The following is a 20,499-nucleotide window of genomic DNA, read 5'->3' as shown; positions in this document are numbered from 1 at the left end:
GTTGTTATGTCAAAATTACAACTGTCGAATAAAGACTTTTTTATTCTGAAGGTGAATCACTTTGGCATGCCGCAACTAATATTGCTCCTCCTACAGATAAAAAGAAAATACAAAGTGTATGAGACTGACCTCTTCTGAACATTATAACTGATAAACTTCTGAAATCTACAAGTGTATACGATAAGGCTTCTCTGAAAGCAGCAATGATCAAGGAATCGGGTGCTTGGCTGAATGCTTTACCTTTTGCATCTCTTGGAACACTATTAGATGATGAATCTTTCAGAATAGCAGTAGGACTTAGGATGGGTTCATCTATTTGTGTTTCTTATACTTGTGTTTGCGGTAGTATAGTTGATGAGAAAGGTACACATGGTTTGAGTTGCAGGAGAAGTGCAGGGCGTACATCTCGACATCACCAAGTGAACGACATATTGAAACAAGCTATGTTGTCAGCGGATGTTTCTGCAATTCTGGAACCCTTAGGTACCAGTCGAGATGATGGTAAACGACCAGATGGTATGTCTCTCATACCATGGAAATACGGTAAACCTGTGGTATGGGACTTCACTTGCGTTGACACGGTCGCGGCTTCCCATCTAGCCGAAAGTTCCAAGTTTGCTGGAACTGCAGCATTGTCTGGCGAGAAATCGAAAAGGAAAAAATACCAAAATCTTGGAAACAACTATCTGTTTCATCCAGTAGCGGTTGAAACTTTTGCTGTTTATGACCCGGAATCTCACTTATTCGCTCAAGAACTTGGAAGGAGAATAGGCCAAGCAACGAAAGATCACCGTTCTACCTTTTTTTTTGATAGAAAGAATTAGTATTGCTATTCAACGTGGCAATGTTGCTTCAGTACTTGGAACTATTTCTCCTTCACATAATTTTGATGAGATCATGCATTGCCCTAATTTCAGTACGGAACTGAAACCTCTTCGAAACAAGCCGAGATATATGAATACTCATCAGTCTCCTATCAAGGTTAATTCACAAGTGATTGATCCACCTTCTAGCTTTTCAGTGCGGTCAGTGGACTCAGGTCATTCTTGCCTTCCAAATATGAGTTGCAGTCCTCGTAGAACTGGTTCCCTTTCAGTGGAAGAGCTTTATTAAGCAAGAGCCGAATCGATCCCTCTATGAAACCCTTCTTCACTTGGAAGGATCGATCCCAGCTTGAGAAATGGTTCTTATGGAGATTCTGCGAAACATGTTCTTCCTTTCTTCCTTAGAGAAGAAAATTGGATTGGTGATTTAGGAGACATTTGCTACATGAATAGCATTTTACAAGTGTTGTTCATAACGAAGAATTTCAAGAACGAAGTTTTAATGATGCACGAGAACGGGAATGTTTCCTACTTATTCATCAAACTCAAAACACCTGTTCATGCAGCTGCAGTTTCGTAAGAAGGTATCATCTTTCCCTCCAACCGATTTCCTGGAGTCTTTGAAGTCCACTAGATACTCGTTAGGACAACAAGAGAATTGTTCCGAATTCTTGGGGTTCTTGTTGAATACTCTTCGTGAGCAAAACAATAGCAAAATCTATACTCCTGATCGCTCTGGACTGAATGATTCCGTACAACCCATCTCGTCTTGTGTTTGTAAATCTTTTGCTGGAAAAATCCTCACTTGTTTACTTTGTGGTAAATGTTCAAGAAGTACCGAAAACTCATGTGAATTTCTGGAACTTCATCTAGCTTTTCCTAATATGACTAATAACCAGTCCGTGCCAAGCTTATTGTTAAATCATCTGAAAATGGAATTTTTAACAGGTGATGATCGACTGTATTGTTAAACATGCGCCAAACTAACTGACTGTTATAAGGAAACAAGTATAGCTGAGGCACCAGTCAATCTAATAATAACTCTGATGATTTTCAAACAAGACTCAACCTCTAACGGAAGCAAGAAACTATTTGGAGGGTTCGAAATAGATGAACATTTCAACCTAGCGGACCACTATTATAATATTCATGCAGTCATTGTTCACTGTGGTTCTGGCGTTGAATTTGATCATTATTACGCCTTGGTCAAAGACGAAACGGACTGGTTTAAGTTTGACGATAGTCGTGTCACGAAGTGTTCTGGCGATGCATTGAATTTATTAGAGCCTCTGGAGACACCCTACATTTTGTTTTATAAGAGAGAGGACATTGTTAGATGAAGATCTTCAGATGAAGTGGTGCTGCAGGTTTTTCCGGGTTTTCCTGCAGCTGAAAAAGCAAATGCGCCACTGGAATCGATGAAGTCGCCCCGGAGCGCCAATGAATTTTTATTTTTGTTTTTATTTTATTTTTATCTTTGTTTCATAAATAAAAAATTCAATATTATATTAAAAAAAATGACTTGATAAAAAAGTAATGGAAGAATAAAATGTAAATGAAAATAGCGGTTTGGAATTTTGTGTGACGTCTTTATCACCGTTACTGAATATTTTTCCAAGTATGCTGAATGTAAATTTTCGATTAATTGTGAAACCAGGGAACTCCAAATATCAAAATCAAAATTCACGTTCATGAATGAATGAATTATTGAACTGTCCACAATTGATATGAGAATAAAAACATATTGTTTGTCTTTTCAATGGAATCATCTGTAAAATGATATAGTCATATTTTCATACTGAAAATAAGCAAAATGCTGAAGTAGTCAAAATGGAGTTTGATAAAATGTTACAATGGAACTTTGAAAAGAGAACAACAGGTCAATGAGTTGCAATTCATCGAAAACCCGATATTTTTTTAATGTACCATTCATTATAGTTAACTAAAATATCAAACAAACTGATACTGAAACATTATTGTACTCGACAAGCAGCTGTCTGGCAATATAGACGTGAATGGTTGCCCGCTGCTTCATATAAAATGCCTGTTAATAAAAAAATGAGCAAAATATACATAATAATTTAGAAAACGTGCTTCTGCTTAAAGTTACTTCCAAACATACATAGTCAGTGAATACATTACAAGATTGCATGCATACATGAATATGAATGTAGATTATCCTGGTAAATGTTTATTTCCTTCGTTTCCAGAATTTTCCTTTAGGTTTCTATGCTTTGAAATGACGAGGAGGATGATTGAAAAAGTGTATTGGGAAGAAAGCTATTTGGATGTCTTATTCTCCAGCATTGAACAAAAAATGTGGGAAACTTACCAAGAAACGAGGAAAAAAAACCTTCTTTCCAACAAACTGACATTTTTTCTCCAGAAATAATCCATTTTTGATTTGAATGAAAAAAATCACTCGTTTTTCCATAGTTTATCGGTATATCAACAAATGTATTGTAGTAATAGACTCAAATTATTTCTGACATTTCACCGGACCCTTTTTAAATGATATTCTGGCAGTATTTTTCAAAACGACAGGAGCTGAGAATTATGATCTTTAAAAAAAAATCCTGCAAAATGCGTATTTTCAGAACTCATGAAAGTTAGCATTGTTCAAAGCGTCATATATAGACTTCCTGAAGTTTTCGTAACGACCCGAAAATTTCTTGGAAGTTTTTCGCTTTGGCGGTTCTAAACTTGCAAACTGAATTCATTATCTGGATGGGGTTTGTATTACGGAAGTTTCCAGGATAGTTAACTGTTTGTGAGAGCATGAGAACTGCCTAAGTGCATGCATAACTCATAAAGGACTTTACGTAAGAGAATAATATATCGAATGGTATCACTCTAAGTAGTCTGTAAAAAGAGTATTTGATAAATTTTCGAATACTAAGAAAACTACCTTTGAATTCGAAAATGATTTGAGAAACCAGTGGAAAATCAGTTTCGAGCTGAAAATTCAAAGGTGATATGTTGAGACAACAAAGTATGAGTCGAAATATTTTAGTCTAATCAACAAGTTCAAAAACATGAAAAATGAAGATAAAGGTTCCAAAAATATGAACGATAGCTCATTCGATTCGGAATCACCTCTAGAAAAATATTTTTGAAGGATTTTGGTGCAGGTAAAAAATTGCAGTTGTTATTAACAAAATAAGATAAAAAAATGGATTTAGTTTTTCGTTAATAACTTAAAAAATATTAATATTTAAGCAATTTTGAAAGAAACTCTTTAAAGAGGAGGAAATTTCCGATGAAAAAGTGCTAATTCCCGAAACTCTATCTCCATTATTTATAATTTTAATTTGACGTTGAAAATAGGGTTCCGCGCGGCTGTTACGGCATAAGTGCGGTGCCGCTAAAGAGAGTTTATCAAAAAAATAAAAATTAGAAAAAAAATCTGGTATCTTTTTTCACCAGTTTTCAAAAAGTTATTCAATTGTTAACTAACACATTTTTTCCCAATCTCCGTTGGCATAAATAATGGGATAAAAGGTATAAAATTGGCCTATAAATTTCAAACCTCATGGAGCCCTTTTGATATATATATATATATATATATATATACGTCATACGATCCTGTGATAAAAGATCATAAAAATTTATTAATTTATTAATTATGATTTTTTATAACTATTGCTAAGTGAAGTATCTACAAATTCTTTTTCAATTGATATTTAGCTATGTCTGTTTTTACATTAAACAATGGTAGTTATTGAATTGTTTTAAACAAATAGAAAAATGTAATATTTTTGAAAAACATTTTTTTGTTATTTTGTTGTCTAGATATAATTATAATAATTTTTTAAAATTTATTTATCAATTTTAATTTTTAATCGTTTAAAATCAATTTTTTATATTTCGATTGTTTAAATTAGTTAAGAAATAATTTTGCTTTTAAAAACCATAATTTACACTTTTTTAAATAGTTTGTCAAAAAAATTATTTATTATTTAATTGTTTAATAGTTTAACAATTTGTTGTAAACAAAAGAAGATAAAAAATTATAAAAACATAGTTTTCGAAATTTTTCCAATGAAATGACGTGTATGTGTGATAATTTGTTGAAATCCCGAGGCCATGGATTAAAATATTGATATTACAGATGTGGTCACAAGCACCGATTCATACTTTTCACTGTTTATTTTTCAGATTGTGAAAGGTTGTGAAAGATTAACACCACTTAAAGTTCATTTCAATCGATTTAACTGGTCTGGTACAATTAGTCGCTTTGAAACTCTGTAAAAATTGTCCATATCGCATGGCTGGAATATTCAATATGAGGTTTCCCTCTGAGATGACTACATCGCTGCCAGAAATTCAGAGTGTTTTCAATAAATTTAGTCCCACATTTACATCACAGCGCTTTCAGAAAGAAAACTATTCGGTATTCCCACGATGCAAAATGGGTATTTACTAGAGCGTCATTGAGACATATTAGGTTGCAAAGCTTATATGATAGTAAGAAAAAAATGTTATATAATATATACCTTTTCATCGGTGGGGGAAGCGGCTTTAGATTTTTAAATATGTAAAAAATACTGTTGCACGGACATACTTGAGCGCGTCAGATATTTATCAAATCTGATCGTTTGCATGATGTGGGTGGTTGTACGTAAGGGTTAAAAGTGAAAAAATTCGCCATATTGAAATACTCAAGCGCGTCAGATTAAGATATATATGGTTCATCTTTATGTTTTAGACGTGCTGTTTCATAATCTGACGATTATCTAGAGGGATTCGCTTAATCTGATAAAAACAATATTTTTTAAAATTATTTTTTGGTTCATTGAACTCAGTTAATTATTGATTAGTTATTTCGGCTTGCGGAAATCATCAGATTATATATTTCTCGTTATCCTTGAATTATTTCCTTCAAAATCAAAAAAAATTAGCTACGCTCGAGAATGTCGAAATGACGTTATTTTTTTACAACTTTGCTGCCCTCCTCTTTCTTTACGTCACTCTCAAATTGTCAGATTACTGGAATATACACTTTTTAGCGGGTAATTAACTCACCCTAGCTTAATCTGACGCGCTCGAGAATTTCTGATGATCATTTTTTTTTTACTAATCATCCCTCACAGGCGGCTCATATTTGGTGGAGGTACCTAACCGGGTATAAGATATCCCCCTGTATATTAATCTGCCGCGCTTTAGTAAATCCCGAAATCCCCGCTTGGGCTCCCATATTATTACAATGAAACTCATTTGAAGAATGTTGGCTCAGAAACTAAAGACTCAGTTATGAAATTTGGTGCTGTAGTAAACATTTCGATTGAGGAAAAAATCAAATCGGTTGGAAAATATATGTTTCATACAGTTCCCAACTTTTGATATGCGTAGGTCAAACGGGGAAAACTTTTTCGAAAAGAATAAAAGAGCATGTAATTAGTTTCAATGTTAATGAATCATTTCTTCAAGAGAGAGCGAGTTCAATAATGATCACTTTTCTTTATTGATATTCAAATGGATATGTATGATATTCAATCTATTGGAACGGTTCTGAATCAATAGATTGGATACTCTGCTCATCAATCACCTTTCAATGTGTTTTCTAATGATGAAATTTCATTTGATAGGTTTCAAGTAAGGTAGGTTCGAGAATCCAGGTAGTATTAAATACAAGTTCTGTTCAAAAAATTAGGTGAATATTAAGTTTTCTCAAAAAATATTTATTTATTCATCAATTTATATTTCGTCCCCTTCAGAAATAAGACACTTGTGGCAGCGTTTTTCTAAGGTCTCTTCAATTTTGGGAACAGAAAAAGTCGCAAGGAGCCAAATCTGGTGAATACGATGGCCAAGGCAACAAAATTTGAACATTCACCTTATTTTTTTAATAGATCTCGTACATACCTATTTTTATGAATTTGTTCTTCGAATTATGATTTCATAATAATTGGTGTAAGCCATTATAGTTTCGTTTGTGGATATATTATTCCCATTCCATAATTTTTATTAATTTTCCTAACGCGATAATTTTGAACACGAGTTACTGAATATAATTTTTTAAATAGTGCTAAGTGAACTTTTCAGTTAGCAGTTATAGAAGATGAGTACTCACGAATAATGACACTTCTACTAGCAAGCATTTCAATTAAAATTTCACGAACAATTCCACTGAAAGATTTTTTCTAACATTCATTCTTATAAGAAGTCAATTTTTTTCATTCAATTCAATTCAGTTTTCCCTGCACGTATTACTGACGATCGCATTACAGATGTGATATACACCTACACAACTTTATTTTCATGGGATTTCTGGTTCGTGAAGTTTTCTGAGGATTGATCCCGGTGCTGACAGTCTAATCTAGATTTTTCACTATGATATTTACAAGGCAGTAAGTTGTCTGACAGGAAGCTTTCCGAATTCAGGAGGAAATACTGTGCAAGCAAGATCGTAACAAACTGAATCTTTATCGAAAATGTTTACACCGAAGCCATTTTCAAGAGCTACGAGAGAATATTACTTCTATAAAAAAGGGTAAAATATTCTGCTCGCATGCTTTATATCTAACAAATTAGATTTTCAGTAAAGGATGTGTTCAATTTCGCTGTCCGATTCCGTTCAACCATTCAAGTTTTATGATATGTTGGAAAATTTCATTCAACAAAAACGCTTTTCAGCAGGAAATATAAAGAGCATCTGTGAATAAGTCTGAAAATTCAATTACCAGATCGAAATGAATGCACTTGTTATAAAAAATCACAAACATTCGAATTTGGAATTCAATCAAATAAATACCATCCATGACTATAGTACAAGACAAGCAAAAAAATCACTAGTTGAATCATATTGCTCAAAATTTGGGGAGAAATCAATATTTCATTTAGGAGTTGAAATATATAATAATCTTCCAGAGAAACTAAAAATGAATCGAAAAACAAAATTTAAATCAGAATTGAGAAAGTTTCTGCTTTCTTCCTCTAATTGAAATTCTGATCTCCATATTATATTTTTTTGTTTTTAATTACCATTTTGATTAAAAAATTTATTTATTTATATACAGTGTGACCCATTTTTAATGGAAACACCCCCCCTAAAATTTGAAGTTGTGAACCGATTTTAATATTTTTTTTTAAATGTCAAGTACTAAACCTTGGGACAAAATTTGAAATGTTTATTAAAGCTTTAGGGCATACTACGATATTTTTTCTTAGTCGAAAATCGGGATTTTTCATTAGCGATTTTTTTATTGAAAAAATCACTACGCCACTGGATTCAGAGTGCCTCTTAACAGGTGTGACCAAAATTTCATGAAAAAATATTGATTATTAACAAAGTTATGACAACTCAAAAATTCGAAAACTCACACAGCTAACTGTTACAAAAAACACCCTATATCAACAGATATAGCCATTCGAATATTTTTTTTATGATTTCAACAATAAAGTGCCGCCAGATGAAAAAAAAAACAAATAGCGCAAATATTTTTAATGAAAATAATGGAACTACATTCAAGTTTTCACGCAAATTAACTAAAACTAAGACCTAATATTTCAATTTAAATCTTAGTTGCCATGGAAATGATATTACAGTTTGACACTTGTGAAAGATTTAAGAGTACTATTGTCAACAATATTCACCCTACAGTTCTTCGAATTATTTTGTGCCACGGCTGCAAGATTGAGCGTAAGAGAGAAAATTGAAAGTGTACGCCTTTCGGGAGATGACGTTAGAAGTGCTAGAGAGGTTTATAGAGTATTTAATGAGAGACATCCAGATCGTCCTCGTATTAGCTGCGGTACGGTAAATAAAATAAATAAAAGATTCAATGAAACTGGTGCAGTATCAAAAATAATGTTAAAAAGTAATCCTGAACAAAGACGAAACAGGAATGTCAGGAATGATCAAATCATTTTGGATTATTTCGAAAATAATCCTAATGCCAGTATAAGGAATGCCACTTTAGATTTGAATTTTCCACGAGAAACTATTCGGAGATGTCTCAAGGCGAAGAATATTAAACCTTTCAAGCCAAAATTTTTACACACACTTCAAGAAGGCGACGAAGCAAGACGCCTGGAATATTTTTATGGGCCCAAGGGAATATTTAAACAATAGAAATTTCCTAAAAAATATTTTATATACCGACGAAGCCACTTTCTCTACAAATGGAGTAGTGTCATCAGAGAATTGTCGCTATTGGGCAGCGGATAATCCTAACTGGGTAATAAACTGTAAAAGCCAGTATTCCCAAAAAATCAACGTCTGGTGTGGGATATTGAACGAACGAATTATTGGTACTTTCTTTTTTGAGGAAAACATTAATGCGCAGAGGTTTCTAGAATTTTTAAACACAGAGTTTTGGGATGCTATTCACGAGCTGCCAATCAATGAACGATCAAATTTAATTGTCCAGTTAGATGGGTGTTCAGTTCATTATGCCAGAGCTATGAGGCAATGGCTTAACGAACATTTTCCAAACCGATGGATAGGCCGTGGTAGTCCGTTTATAGAGTGGCCACCCAGATCTCCAGACCTCACAGTTTTGGACTTTTTTCTGTGGGGACTTTTCACACAAAAGGTTTACAAAAACCGCTCAAGAGATGGAAATGAACTTTGTGCAAGAATTCGACAGGTATGTGCAGATATTAGCCCTCAAGAACTAAGGAACGTAATCAGAAACATTCGTAAGCGCTACGACACATGTATCGAAATACGTGGTGGATTAGTAGAGGCTACTAGAATATGAGTTAGAATTTGTTGCACTGAATCGAAACATTTCAATAATTAGTTGTTAGTTACGTTTATTAAAATTTTTTGCTTCATTGTTAGTTGAATTGTGTGAATGTAATTCCGCTATTTTCATTAAAAATATTTACGCAATTTGTTTTTTTTTCATCTGGCGGCATTTTATTGTTGAAATCATAAAAAAATGATATATTGTGACTGTTAGCTGTGTGAGTTTTCGAATTTTTGAGTTGTCATAACTTTGTTAATAATCAATATTTTTTCATGAAATTCTGGTCACACCTACTTAGAGGCACTCTGAATCCAGTGGCGTAGTGATTTTTCCAATAAAAAAATCGCTAATAAAAAATCCCGATTTTCGACTAAGAAAAAATATCGTAATATGCCCTGAAACTTTAATAAACATTTCAAATTTTGTCCCAAGATAGACCTTTCAGTAATTGACATTTAAAAAAAAATATTAAAATCGATTTACAACTTCAAATTTTAGGGGGGTCTTTCCATTAAAAATGGGTCACACTGTATGTATGTGTGTGTATATGTAAATATGTATGTATATATGTATATTTGTGTTTGTATTTATGTTTTTATGTGCTGTATATGTAACTGATATTCAATATTGAATTAATTTATTTAATCATTATTTTAAATTTTATCCCTGTTATAAACATTCTTGTTTCTTGGGATCAATAAAGATTATTATTATTTACCAATGGATACGATATCATGTTTTATTTAAGGCAGAGTGACCTGAAGTTTCGAATTGAAACCAAATACTTCACCAATGCAAAATCGTTGGTTTTTGAAAAGAAAGTTAACTATGAAAAGAGGAAGATAATATTAGTGGTTGCTGGAAATAATTAGTGAAGCAAACTAGGAGATTAAAGCTTTCTTTTCTCCACCATAACTTCGGAAGAAGTTCGGAGGGCTTTATCAGAATCAAAGAACCTTGTTGCTCCAGTCCGAGATGAACTGAATACCTATTGGTTCAAAAAACTTAGATAACTTCAGCTAGGAATTTTACATTCGTAGCTGGAGAGAAAACAGTAAGTTACGGGTTGTTTAAATCCCAAAAACAGATATTTGTGCTGACCTTCTCTACGGTCTGGGTCTCTAAGATAAATGCAACAACAAAAATACCAAGACGTTTTGGCTAGTTGATGCCACTCTGCCCCAACAAAACAGATTTTGTTAGTGCAGGAAAAGTTTTGGTCATTCAGATGTCGGAGACATAAGGCCATTCATGATGAAAGTTCAGAATGGTACTCCCAACCTATATGAAACTTCCGATAGACAAATGTAAGACAGTTTATAGGCTACTGTGGCCAGTTTCACAGTTTAACGCAGCTTTACGAAATACCAGGTTGTACCCGGACCTTTCTGTTGAAGTAGTTGTCCTGATCATAGGCACCCTTGGTCGAATGTGCCTCTCCAATATCAAGATCACACAAGCACAAGTAGTCATCGTTTAATGCTATGGTGCGTAGCTATGGAATAATAACCTAATCATTAATATTTTTGGGTTGAAATATAATGAAAATTTCATTTAATATAATACATCATTTCATAAGTTCAAAATAAAGTCTCGTCGTTCATTCTATATAAATATTTAGGCAATAATCACCTAATAGTTTGAAGAGCCTTTTAATCAAAATGGATTGAGGATGACTGTTTAAAGTTTCAATCTTCCTCCAACTGGCAAAGGTTGAAAGAAATTTCATCACAAATGCTGCATGACTCGAGATGAAGCATATTTTCTAGTGGTCGCTATCAAGAAAGGATATGGTTATCCCAGAACTCATGTTTTGTGGCTTTTTACATCGCGACACCGGTAAAGGAGGAGAATAGGAGAACAAGGTTCTCAATTGTACCGTAAATGTTTAGAATAACTTATTAAATTATTTTATCATGTAATTATTTCGGATACACACATACTTAGGCTTAGGTACTGTTTATCAACACCAATTTATTGTTACAGCCTGGTATTGTAAGCTATTGTAATAAAAAACTCGTCAGCGAGTATGTAAACTGCTTTTGTGAAACCTTTTCATCAAATCGTAGTAAATAATTCAATAAAGTTTCATTGAGTGTCTTCAAATCATCAATGTTGGGTATCAGAATATAAATTGCATGAAACTTCTGATTCCTCGTTCATTATTCTACCAACGCAACTGAAGTATCAAATGTTTCGTCATTCGTCAACTTTCCCTCCCTTATTAACTCGAATTCTGTTAGGTATTCACCGGGGCTATCATAGCTGAAATAATTAGAACATGTTCGCTGCTAATTGCTGCGTATACAAATTACCTGAATTCAGTGCTTCCGTGCCAGACAAGGAACACCGATCGCAGTGTTGCCAGATACTCGATGTTTCCTGAATTCATAATGGAGAAATGCTTACAGAGAGAGCGTGCTTATTTTTTATTCATCAGTTTGAAAGCTACCGACTTCTCAGATTACTGTTGACTAATTCACAAGTTTGGAATGGAAACAAAGAGAATGCAAGGAACTTTTCTTGGTCCATTTTTTTTTAGTATACATTGACTCATCAACAAATTTAACTCTGAAGGAATCATTTTTTCAAGGACAAAACACAAGCACTACAGAAAAAACATGTTCTCAGGAAGTTGATTCCGCAAATTCAAGTAAATTTTACAAATACACTTCAATTTGATAAAAAATATACTCCAAACTGATTCGATTGTGGCTACTTCAAATACATATTAAATCAAAATAGTAAAAATATGTATCATACGGGGGTAATTCAAAATTTTCCAAAAGAAAAAAAATCGAATAGCACGCCATGACTTCTTCGTATCTGAACATAAATTTTAATTCTAAGGAACTTTTTTCTCCAACATATTTCTATATTTTTTAAATAAGGGTACTTTACTCTTGAACGAACTTTATATTTTTTTACTTATTCTGTATGGTGTTTGTCATTAAGCTATTTCAGGTACACTTGGTATAGTTTTCGAACACACACCAACTTTTGTCAAGAATAAAATTTTCTGAGAAATTGATAAAAAAAAAGTTTTCCATTTGTTGCACACTTAGTGGACCACACTGTATATATATATATATATATATATATATATATATATATATATATATATATATATATATATATATATGTTATGGGCATTTTGATAAGTCCGGGCACTATTAATAATGGCCGGTCTATATTCATAATGTCCGACTCAAATGGGCAATGTGATTAAAACAGCATGATCAATCACTTTTTCCGGCCATTATGAATAATGCCCACCCTATCTTGGGCAAAGTAATAAAATAGGTAAACTGTAGTGTTTTTGTTTATCAAATGAAAAAAAAAGTTACAAAATTTTCATTAAAAGTTAACAAAAAACAAACTATTGGACAAAGTAGTTGAAAAATAAATAGTTAAAAATGTAATACCATCAGTAAGAGCGGCTGAGTTTTTGTCTATGTTATCGATGTTTTCGTTTACGGCATCATCCGCTCTGTCCACAATTACGTTTTGACCTTCAATATTTTAACATTGCCTCAAGGTCATCTTCACTTAGGTACTATCTCCGATAACCCGTCAAATGATGGCAAGACTGATTTTAAACCTAGCTTGAGATTGGCTATGACGAGGTTTGCCGTGTACCAATTCATCACATTTCCCGGCTACTAGTAGAGAATTATTCATACTGCCCGGTCCAAGTGATGAATTCAAGCTATCTCAAACACTGACTTATTACATGGACCACGGGCCGTCGGGCATTATTGATAATGGCCGGTCAAAGTAATCAATTAATCACTTTGCCCATCGCTCTTGGGCATTATTAATAATGACCGGTCCTTATCAATAATGCCCAGTTAATCACGTTGCCCGTAACATATACACAAATATATACAACAAAGTATGTAAATAAACGAGTATTTGAAAAAAGTCACGGAAATTTCTTTGTTAAACTAAGTTGACATATATTAATTTCAAACTACTACTACTCAATTTTGAATGGTCTGATGAATCTCGCAGTGGAAACTTCCGAGTTATCTGGCAACACTTCTGTGCGAGAGGGTCACTACCCCTACCTGGTTGCGACCAAACAGTCGCGATGTCTAATTTAAAGCTTCCCAATAATTTGTTACCCCTGAGAATGCTTCGAGACTGCAACACCTGTCAGCAAGAAGAAAAAACAAGAAAGAATGGCAATCAATCAGTACAGAAATAGTATAGAGGCTTGGTCACAATGCAGAAAAAAATTGTGCAGGATGAAAGGAAAATTTTTTGTGGACAAAACGAAGTTTATTTTGGTAGTGTTTCTATTTGTCACAGTATTTGAAATGATCATGATAGTCGCGAAGGAGAATAGTATCATTATGTATATACACAAAACGATTTAAACATATAATGGATGCAGAACTGTATACAAAAATATACAAGATAATACTCGTTCACATCAATAAACGAAATCCGTTTACTCAAAACTTGTACATAAATCATTTGTTCATAGTCTGTTAATAATTAACGAATAGAATCACTACCAAATCATGTCAAAAACAAGTAACCGACTGTAGAAATAATTGTGAACAGTCAGTAAGTAAAAAATCGGGCGTTAGTTGTAAAAAACAATTCGCCAAAAAAATATCGGTGCTCTACCAGGTGCATCATAGACGGTCTTGACGTCTATCTTGAAATTGCCAACCAGTGTTCCTGATCTTAATAGTTTCCTAGAATGTAATACCTAAAACACACTTTCTCTACACAAAAATATCTAACTGTTTAATTATTTCGATTGTCAGTCACCATTTTTTACATTTCAATCGATCAAGGTAAATATATACGCAGACAGTTGTTTTACATTTGACCCACTCGAGCAATTTTCAATATACTGGCAATTTTAATAATGGTAAAAATATTGAATCCCGTTCAGTGATGAAAAAAATTGATATTATATAGTGCGTGACTAACAATCGTTTTCAATCCAATATGGAATAAATTGACTAATGTTTACCCATTCAAAATGTTTATACATATTTACTTTTGACACGACAAACATCTTTCGTTTTGGATATATTCATTACGAGTGTACAATTTTGCAAAAATTCATTTTCCTTTTGCTTTCTAATTGATGATTCAACCATTTCCATGTGTACTATTTTTTTATAATTGTACTTCCCGATAAATTCGATTCTATTTCATCAGTTCGGACTTCTATTGTCTAATATAATATAAATTGATTTAAAATTCATGAAAAAATAGAAAATCATAGATTAACCGAAAAATGACAATTTTATTAAAACAAAAAACTTAAATTACAAGGAAAAAACATACAAACTACAAGCTGAAAATAAAAAATTGAAATATTAGTAAAAGCTGAAAATTAAAAATATTATTAACAAAAATGAAAATTGTCATTTTTCGGTTAACCATTTTATTTTTTCAGGGATTTCAAATCAATTTATATTATCTTCACAAACTACACTTAAACGATTTGATAAGTGTAGTTTGTGAAATTACTATGGATCTTCATCAAGTAACGGCCGAATCAATCAGACAATTTATATTATATTATACAATGGAAGTCCGAACTGAATTCGATTCTGGAACGAAAAACTATCTGTACTCAATGTTGTAGGGAATCATCGGAAATACAAAATTAATTCCATTACTTCGTAGCAATCGTTTTTCGAATGTTTCACATTTATTTGACACAAGTTCAGTGTCTAACAAGGAATTTTTGCAAAATTTGTCTCTTCATCTCACAGAGAATTCAGTTGAGAATGATATAAAGATAAAGTTGTCGAACTTACCGATAGATGGATGATTTTATCGAACAGCATTATTGGAGGCATATGGAAGTCGAATACAAAATACTGAAAAGAAAAAACAATTTTCAGATCGCTCTCCTTAGTATGCATTATGAATATAAAATTGGATCTCATGAAATATCCTTCTTTCTTCTGAAAATACCCAAAGCAGATGTAAATTTTGTTATTAAATGCAAATGAAACACCAATAGTGAATATAAATATATTCCACTAGATACTAAAAGGCAGGCAAACTATGATGTCGATGTTATTTTTGTTCAGGTACTATGTAAAAAATTCGACTGTTGTTCTTTGGGTTCAGATGTATTAAAACAAATAGAAAAATTCACAGAGGTGTTCAAACTCTAGAAACATTTTCGGAAGAGATTAGTTTTTGCCAAAAAACTGTCTACTTTCCCATCAATATACAAAAACTTTGTGAAACTTACGAAGAAAGGCAGAAATAATTTAATACATCAATAAAAACCCTTCACAAGGATGTATACATCATGCACAAATATATTTTCCCCCAGAAACTAATTTCTACTGAAAAATTCCCAATTGAAAAAAAATCCTATAGCTGGGATTAAAGTAACTAGACGCATGGCAGTTATTTTACGAACTGTCATTGTGACAGAGCAGCTGGGTTTCTTTCAGTGACATGGATTCAAAAAGTATTCACAAGTATTGATTGAATCGTTTTTCCAAGATAAGTTTTAACGTTCAGGACCAGTGTTTTCAACCGAAAGTTCTATAAGAACACCTGGAACCTGAAAGTTTTCCACGTGAGTGAAATTTTTTTTCAATTCTCTTTCATTCATCACGTAGGTATATGTTTCAATTACTTCACGAATGTTCAGAGTACAAAATTAATGAGAAAAAGTGGTTTCTATGTGATACAATGTTCATATTTGAAAGTAGTTATTACAGATGTATTTTTTTTTCAGTTTCTACTATATTTATTAATGATTGTAATAATAATAATGAACCTTTATTCAAATAGACATCTTAATACACAAAAATAAAGAAAGTATATATACTTAATTAAATATAACAAGTGAAGTTGATCTATGATATAAGTTCATTAAAATATGGTGCTGTTCGTCCAATAAGTATTTCAAACACAGAAATTATTGAAAAATAGAACAATCTCTGTACCTCTCAGTCAACCATTGTTTGGATTAGTGTTTTTCTTGCATTTTAATAATGTTGGCATGTCTTTGTTGCACTGATATGTATTTACCATCCATTAATGCTGTTATATTATGAAGCAATATACTGTTGAGCTAGATTAAAATGTACGATGACGATTGATTCGAGCGAAAAAAATGTTTTTGGAGTTTTGTCAGAGATATAACGAAAGTTCAAAGTTTTGTCAACCATAAAGCTGAAAATTTACATTTTTCAACAATTGCAATTGATTTACCATTCAAATAGTTATCAATTGTATTTTCTTCAATTGAATTATCTTTGAGTTGAGTTGTTCATATCATGGCTTTCTTTTTGTTGGCATTAAGTTTGAGCTTATTGAGAAATTTTTCTCAAAAGCTTTTTATATTTTTGCTCTTTATGAGTCCGACTCCTGTATACCGCTGATGCTTTTTGATTGTCCTTTTTAACACGGTGTAATTCATTTGAAGCTAGATACTTTCACAAAAACGTAAAACTCGTTAATTGAAAGTAATAAATGATTCCAAAGGACAGTTTCCATGTCGTAATATCAGCCATCATTAATTTTTCTTTGGTATCACCCCCATTATTAGCCCGTGACATAAATAACTGTGGCGTTGGTCTATTTTCATTACACGTCTTTTCGGGTTTCCGTGACTTCGCTTCTTTTATATATCAGCAAACTTAGGCTGTTAGGGAAGTAATCCAGTAAATTAAAACCGAAACATTACCCATTCCATCACCGTTCTTCCCTTTCTACTCAATTTGATATTTCCCGACTTCACTTTCGTATAGTCATTATTTCACTCTGAATATTACCTGTCGATTTCAGAGGGTAATTAATTAGTTCCTTCGAACAATAAGACAGTTATTAGGAGAATGATTAACATAATTTATATTCAATTCACAAAATGTATGTATAACTCCAAATAAGTATTATGTTCAATGTTCTCATGAATCAACCTCAAATATAATTCAGCAGAAGAACAGATAGAAAGACATCACATATTTTCTCCCATTTAGATATGACGGAACTATGACGTCATCTATGGAAACACTTTCTTTTTTTTAAGAAAAATCAGAAAATCTGAATTTTTCACCAATCCACGTAAATACATTTTATTTGTTTGCCTAAATCTTTCGAAATTCAATATTAAGGTATTCATCTTCACAAAAAAAAATGTTAAAGATACTAGGCGATTCATTTCTCTCTGCCAGTTAAAACGTGAAAGTTTCAAAACTGCTTTATCCCATTATTCGCAAAGCAAAACGTTAATTCTGCTCTCTACCAAAAAAGAAATTGAATTCAGTATACCACAAAGATTCTACAAAAGAGCCTGTTTTTAGTTTTTGGATGGATTCAGGGTGAAAATTACCTCATTGTAATATGGACAGTTGGTACTTTCTTTGACGCTTGTATATTTCTTCTGGTCTCCGACTTGTATGCAAACTACAGGATCCATATTCAGCCCAGTTAGTTGTCTTGCTTCGATAATTGTGAGGCAAACCTGGAAATCCTGCGCTTTGAGTGCAGATTGGACTGTGGACTTCAGATCGGCTTTCACCCTGAAACAAATAGAAATTATGCGGTCTTCCTCGTTTATCTTCTTCTGAGTATGTTGACAAATATAAGTCTTCAATTCACACACTCTCCAGTTACATCACTTCTTTGTTTGGATGGAAGGGATTAAGTCATATAAAAGTTGGCCCTGTATCAGGGTTGTTCAAAGTTGGGTTGGCTAAGCCCACCCAAGACCCTCCTAGTTCCGCCAATGTCTTTCGAACGTCGCCTTGAGTACCATTGCCTGAGATTATTCTGGTGACTTTATGTTGTCGACGGGTAATCCAGATAATTTTTAGTTTAAATTCGTTATTGCCGCACAGACTGAAGCTCTATCAAGTTATTCTCAGTTGGACTATCCGTCTTTTCCTTATTTTGCTTTGACTGATGAAAGGAACATAACGAATAAAGTGTTTCAGACAAGATCGTGCCAGAACGAGGGCGGTTACTTTGACGCCGCGCTGTCCTGAAGAAGTAATTAACTCTGTGAGATTTTCAAATGGTATTAATCACACTTTGAATAAAAGCACAAACAAGTATGAAACATCAATTAATTTTAATAACGAAAGCAGCGTCTTGATGTTGAAATCAAGGATTCGTTTTCGATTTGGTTTTGTTACTAGAGGTTGCAGAAAAGTTGAATCTCACAAATTTTGTTCAGTCTAGTTGTTAGCCTTCTGTTGGCCTTTTGAATGAGGCCAGAAGTCAAATCATCCATATCAAGAGAGATGATTGTGTGCGCTATTCACAAGTTCGGACAAAATATGATGGTAGATGACTATCTCAGTTCGAACACAAAAAATTATGTACACTCCTGTTATAGTTCTAGTTCAAAATGAACCATATTGTTTTATGTTATCGATTGAGTTTTACACACAATGATATAAATTCTAGACGTTTTGACAGAAAGATTTCCTTGCAAATACTGTTAGCTAGAGGTGTTACTGTACAAAAAAAAAGTTTAAGCAGATTCAGTGCTGGAATGAAAAAGATAATGGCCAGCAAAGATATAATGGAAATCTAGAAGTTATTTAGCTGTTAATAAAAAAAAAGTCAAAGAAGAGAAAGAGGAAAGATGACTATTTATGAAGAAGAACAAGAGAAGCTGTTGCAATAACTGCTATAACAGAAAGTGTAAAAATGAAGAAGTTTCCGACTTCAATGTGATGATAGCGGCACAAATAAAAGTCAGTTAATTTCGTTGTTCATCTGTTGACAGTTACTCACCACAGTTTCAGCCATTTTGAATGCGCAGTTGTTATGTAACAGTAATTTGAGTGAGTTGTTATGAAAGTTTTAATGAAAATAGACAAAATCGAGTATCGAGCTGTCATTGGGTATTTGTTTGGTGAAAGGCAATACGCCTACGCAAATCAAAGATGTCTTAGATTCTGTGTATGGGAATACAGTAAAATTTTGGATAGATCTGAATTTCAACGTAGCCGTAAAATCTTGGTAGATGATGCACAATTGGGACGTCCAAAAACTGCAACTATCGAAGAAAACATCGTTCATCAAATGGTGCTAGACCGCCGAATTGAAGTGATAGAGATAGCAAAGGTTATGAACGTGTCAATAGTACGTGTTTGTCACATATTGAATCAACATTCAGGCATATGAAAGCTGTCTGGGCTTTGGGTGCCGCGTTTGCTCACGTTAGACCGAAAACGTGTTCGAATAAACATTTCCAACGCTCTGTTGGCGTGGTTTAGGCGCAATGAATCCAAGTTTTGGCCCCGATTGATTCAGAAACTTTTCAGATTACCCTGGTATGTAACACACCAAAGATTCAAGAAAATGTGTAAATAAGTTAGTATCTGGGTATAAATCGAAAGTATAATGATATACTTTTTTCATGAGCTATGTACCTAATAGCATCCTAAGAAATGCGCAGTTGTTCATATTATTTTGTGCGATAAAGGCTCATATGAGATAACAAGGATCACAGTATACTTATCAACATTGCTTTTTTTTTTGCGGGCCCGTAAAAGTATATTCGAGAAAGATGTATTATTCACATCATTCTCTTCCAGGAAACTACACATTTCATTTGTATTATGAACTGTAAAAGAGTGATATTTTACATATACACTCCCCATGTTCGTATCGATCAAATTCCTAGTAAAAGCATTTTAAATGTCAACCAACTCGTGGTGAATGTATTACGAAATTATTCGATCGATTCACACAATTCCCACACATTACCTCCATTAATCACGCTTTGTGGTGAATTTTTACACACATTGTTAACATGCGGAAATATAATGACGGAAAAATGAATTTGAAACTTCAACCTTTCAACCTAAATACTGTTTCTCAGAATGTGTCCTTGTTTTCGATGATGAACTATAGTCTCCTATACCCCGAGGTACTCTGGATATGTTGAAATATATTTTTTCTTTCGTGTAATTCATGATCTTTGTATAGAGTTCGTTTAAAAATTAATTGCGTTCTTCCTT

At 33.1% G+C, this 20,499-nt stretch overlaps 1 protein-coding gene across 1 annotated transcript in view; it reads right to left on the bottom strand.

Annotated features, from left to right (window-relative positions):
* The window catches only part of LOC111518193 (otoferlin), a 142,966-nt gene that overhangs the window by 85,700 nt on the left and 36,767 nt on the right, over nt 1–20,499 (bottom strand). Inside the window, exons 6-8 of the mRNA XM_074172194.1 lie at nt 17,856–18,045; nt 15,313–15,375; nt 13,591–13,675 (exon numbers count right to left, since the gene is read on the bottom strand). Of these exons, the coding sequence (XP_074028295.1) occupies nt 13,591–13,675; nt 15,313–15,375; nt 17,856–18,045 (338 nt within the window). The remainder of the gene's footprint in view (nt 1–13,590; nt 13,676–15,312; nt 15,376–17,855; nt 18,046–20,499) is intronic.

Source organism: Leptinotarsa decemlineata, unplaced genomic scaffold, assembly GCF_025532065.1.
Source record: "Leptinotarsa decemlineata unplaced genomic scaffold, Ldec_3_MD MMD2_tig00000035_RagTag_RagTag, whole genome shotgun sequence".
Classification (NCBI taxonomy): domain Eukaryota; kingdom Metazoa; phylum Arthropoda; class Insecta; order Coleoptera; family Chrysomelidae; genus Leptinotarsa; species Leptinotarsa decemlineata.
Note: the sequence above shows the minus strand (reverse complement) of the source record. Positions and strands in the feature narration are given on the sequence as shown.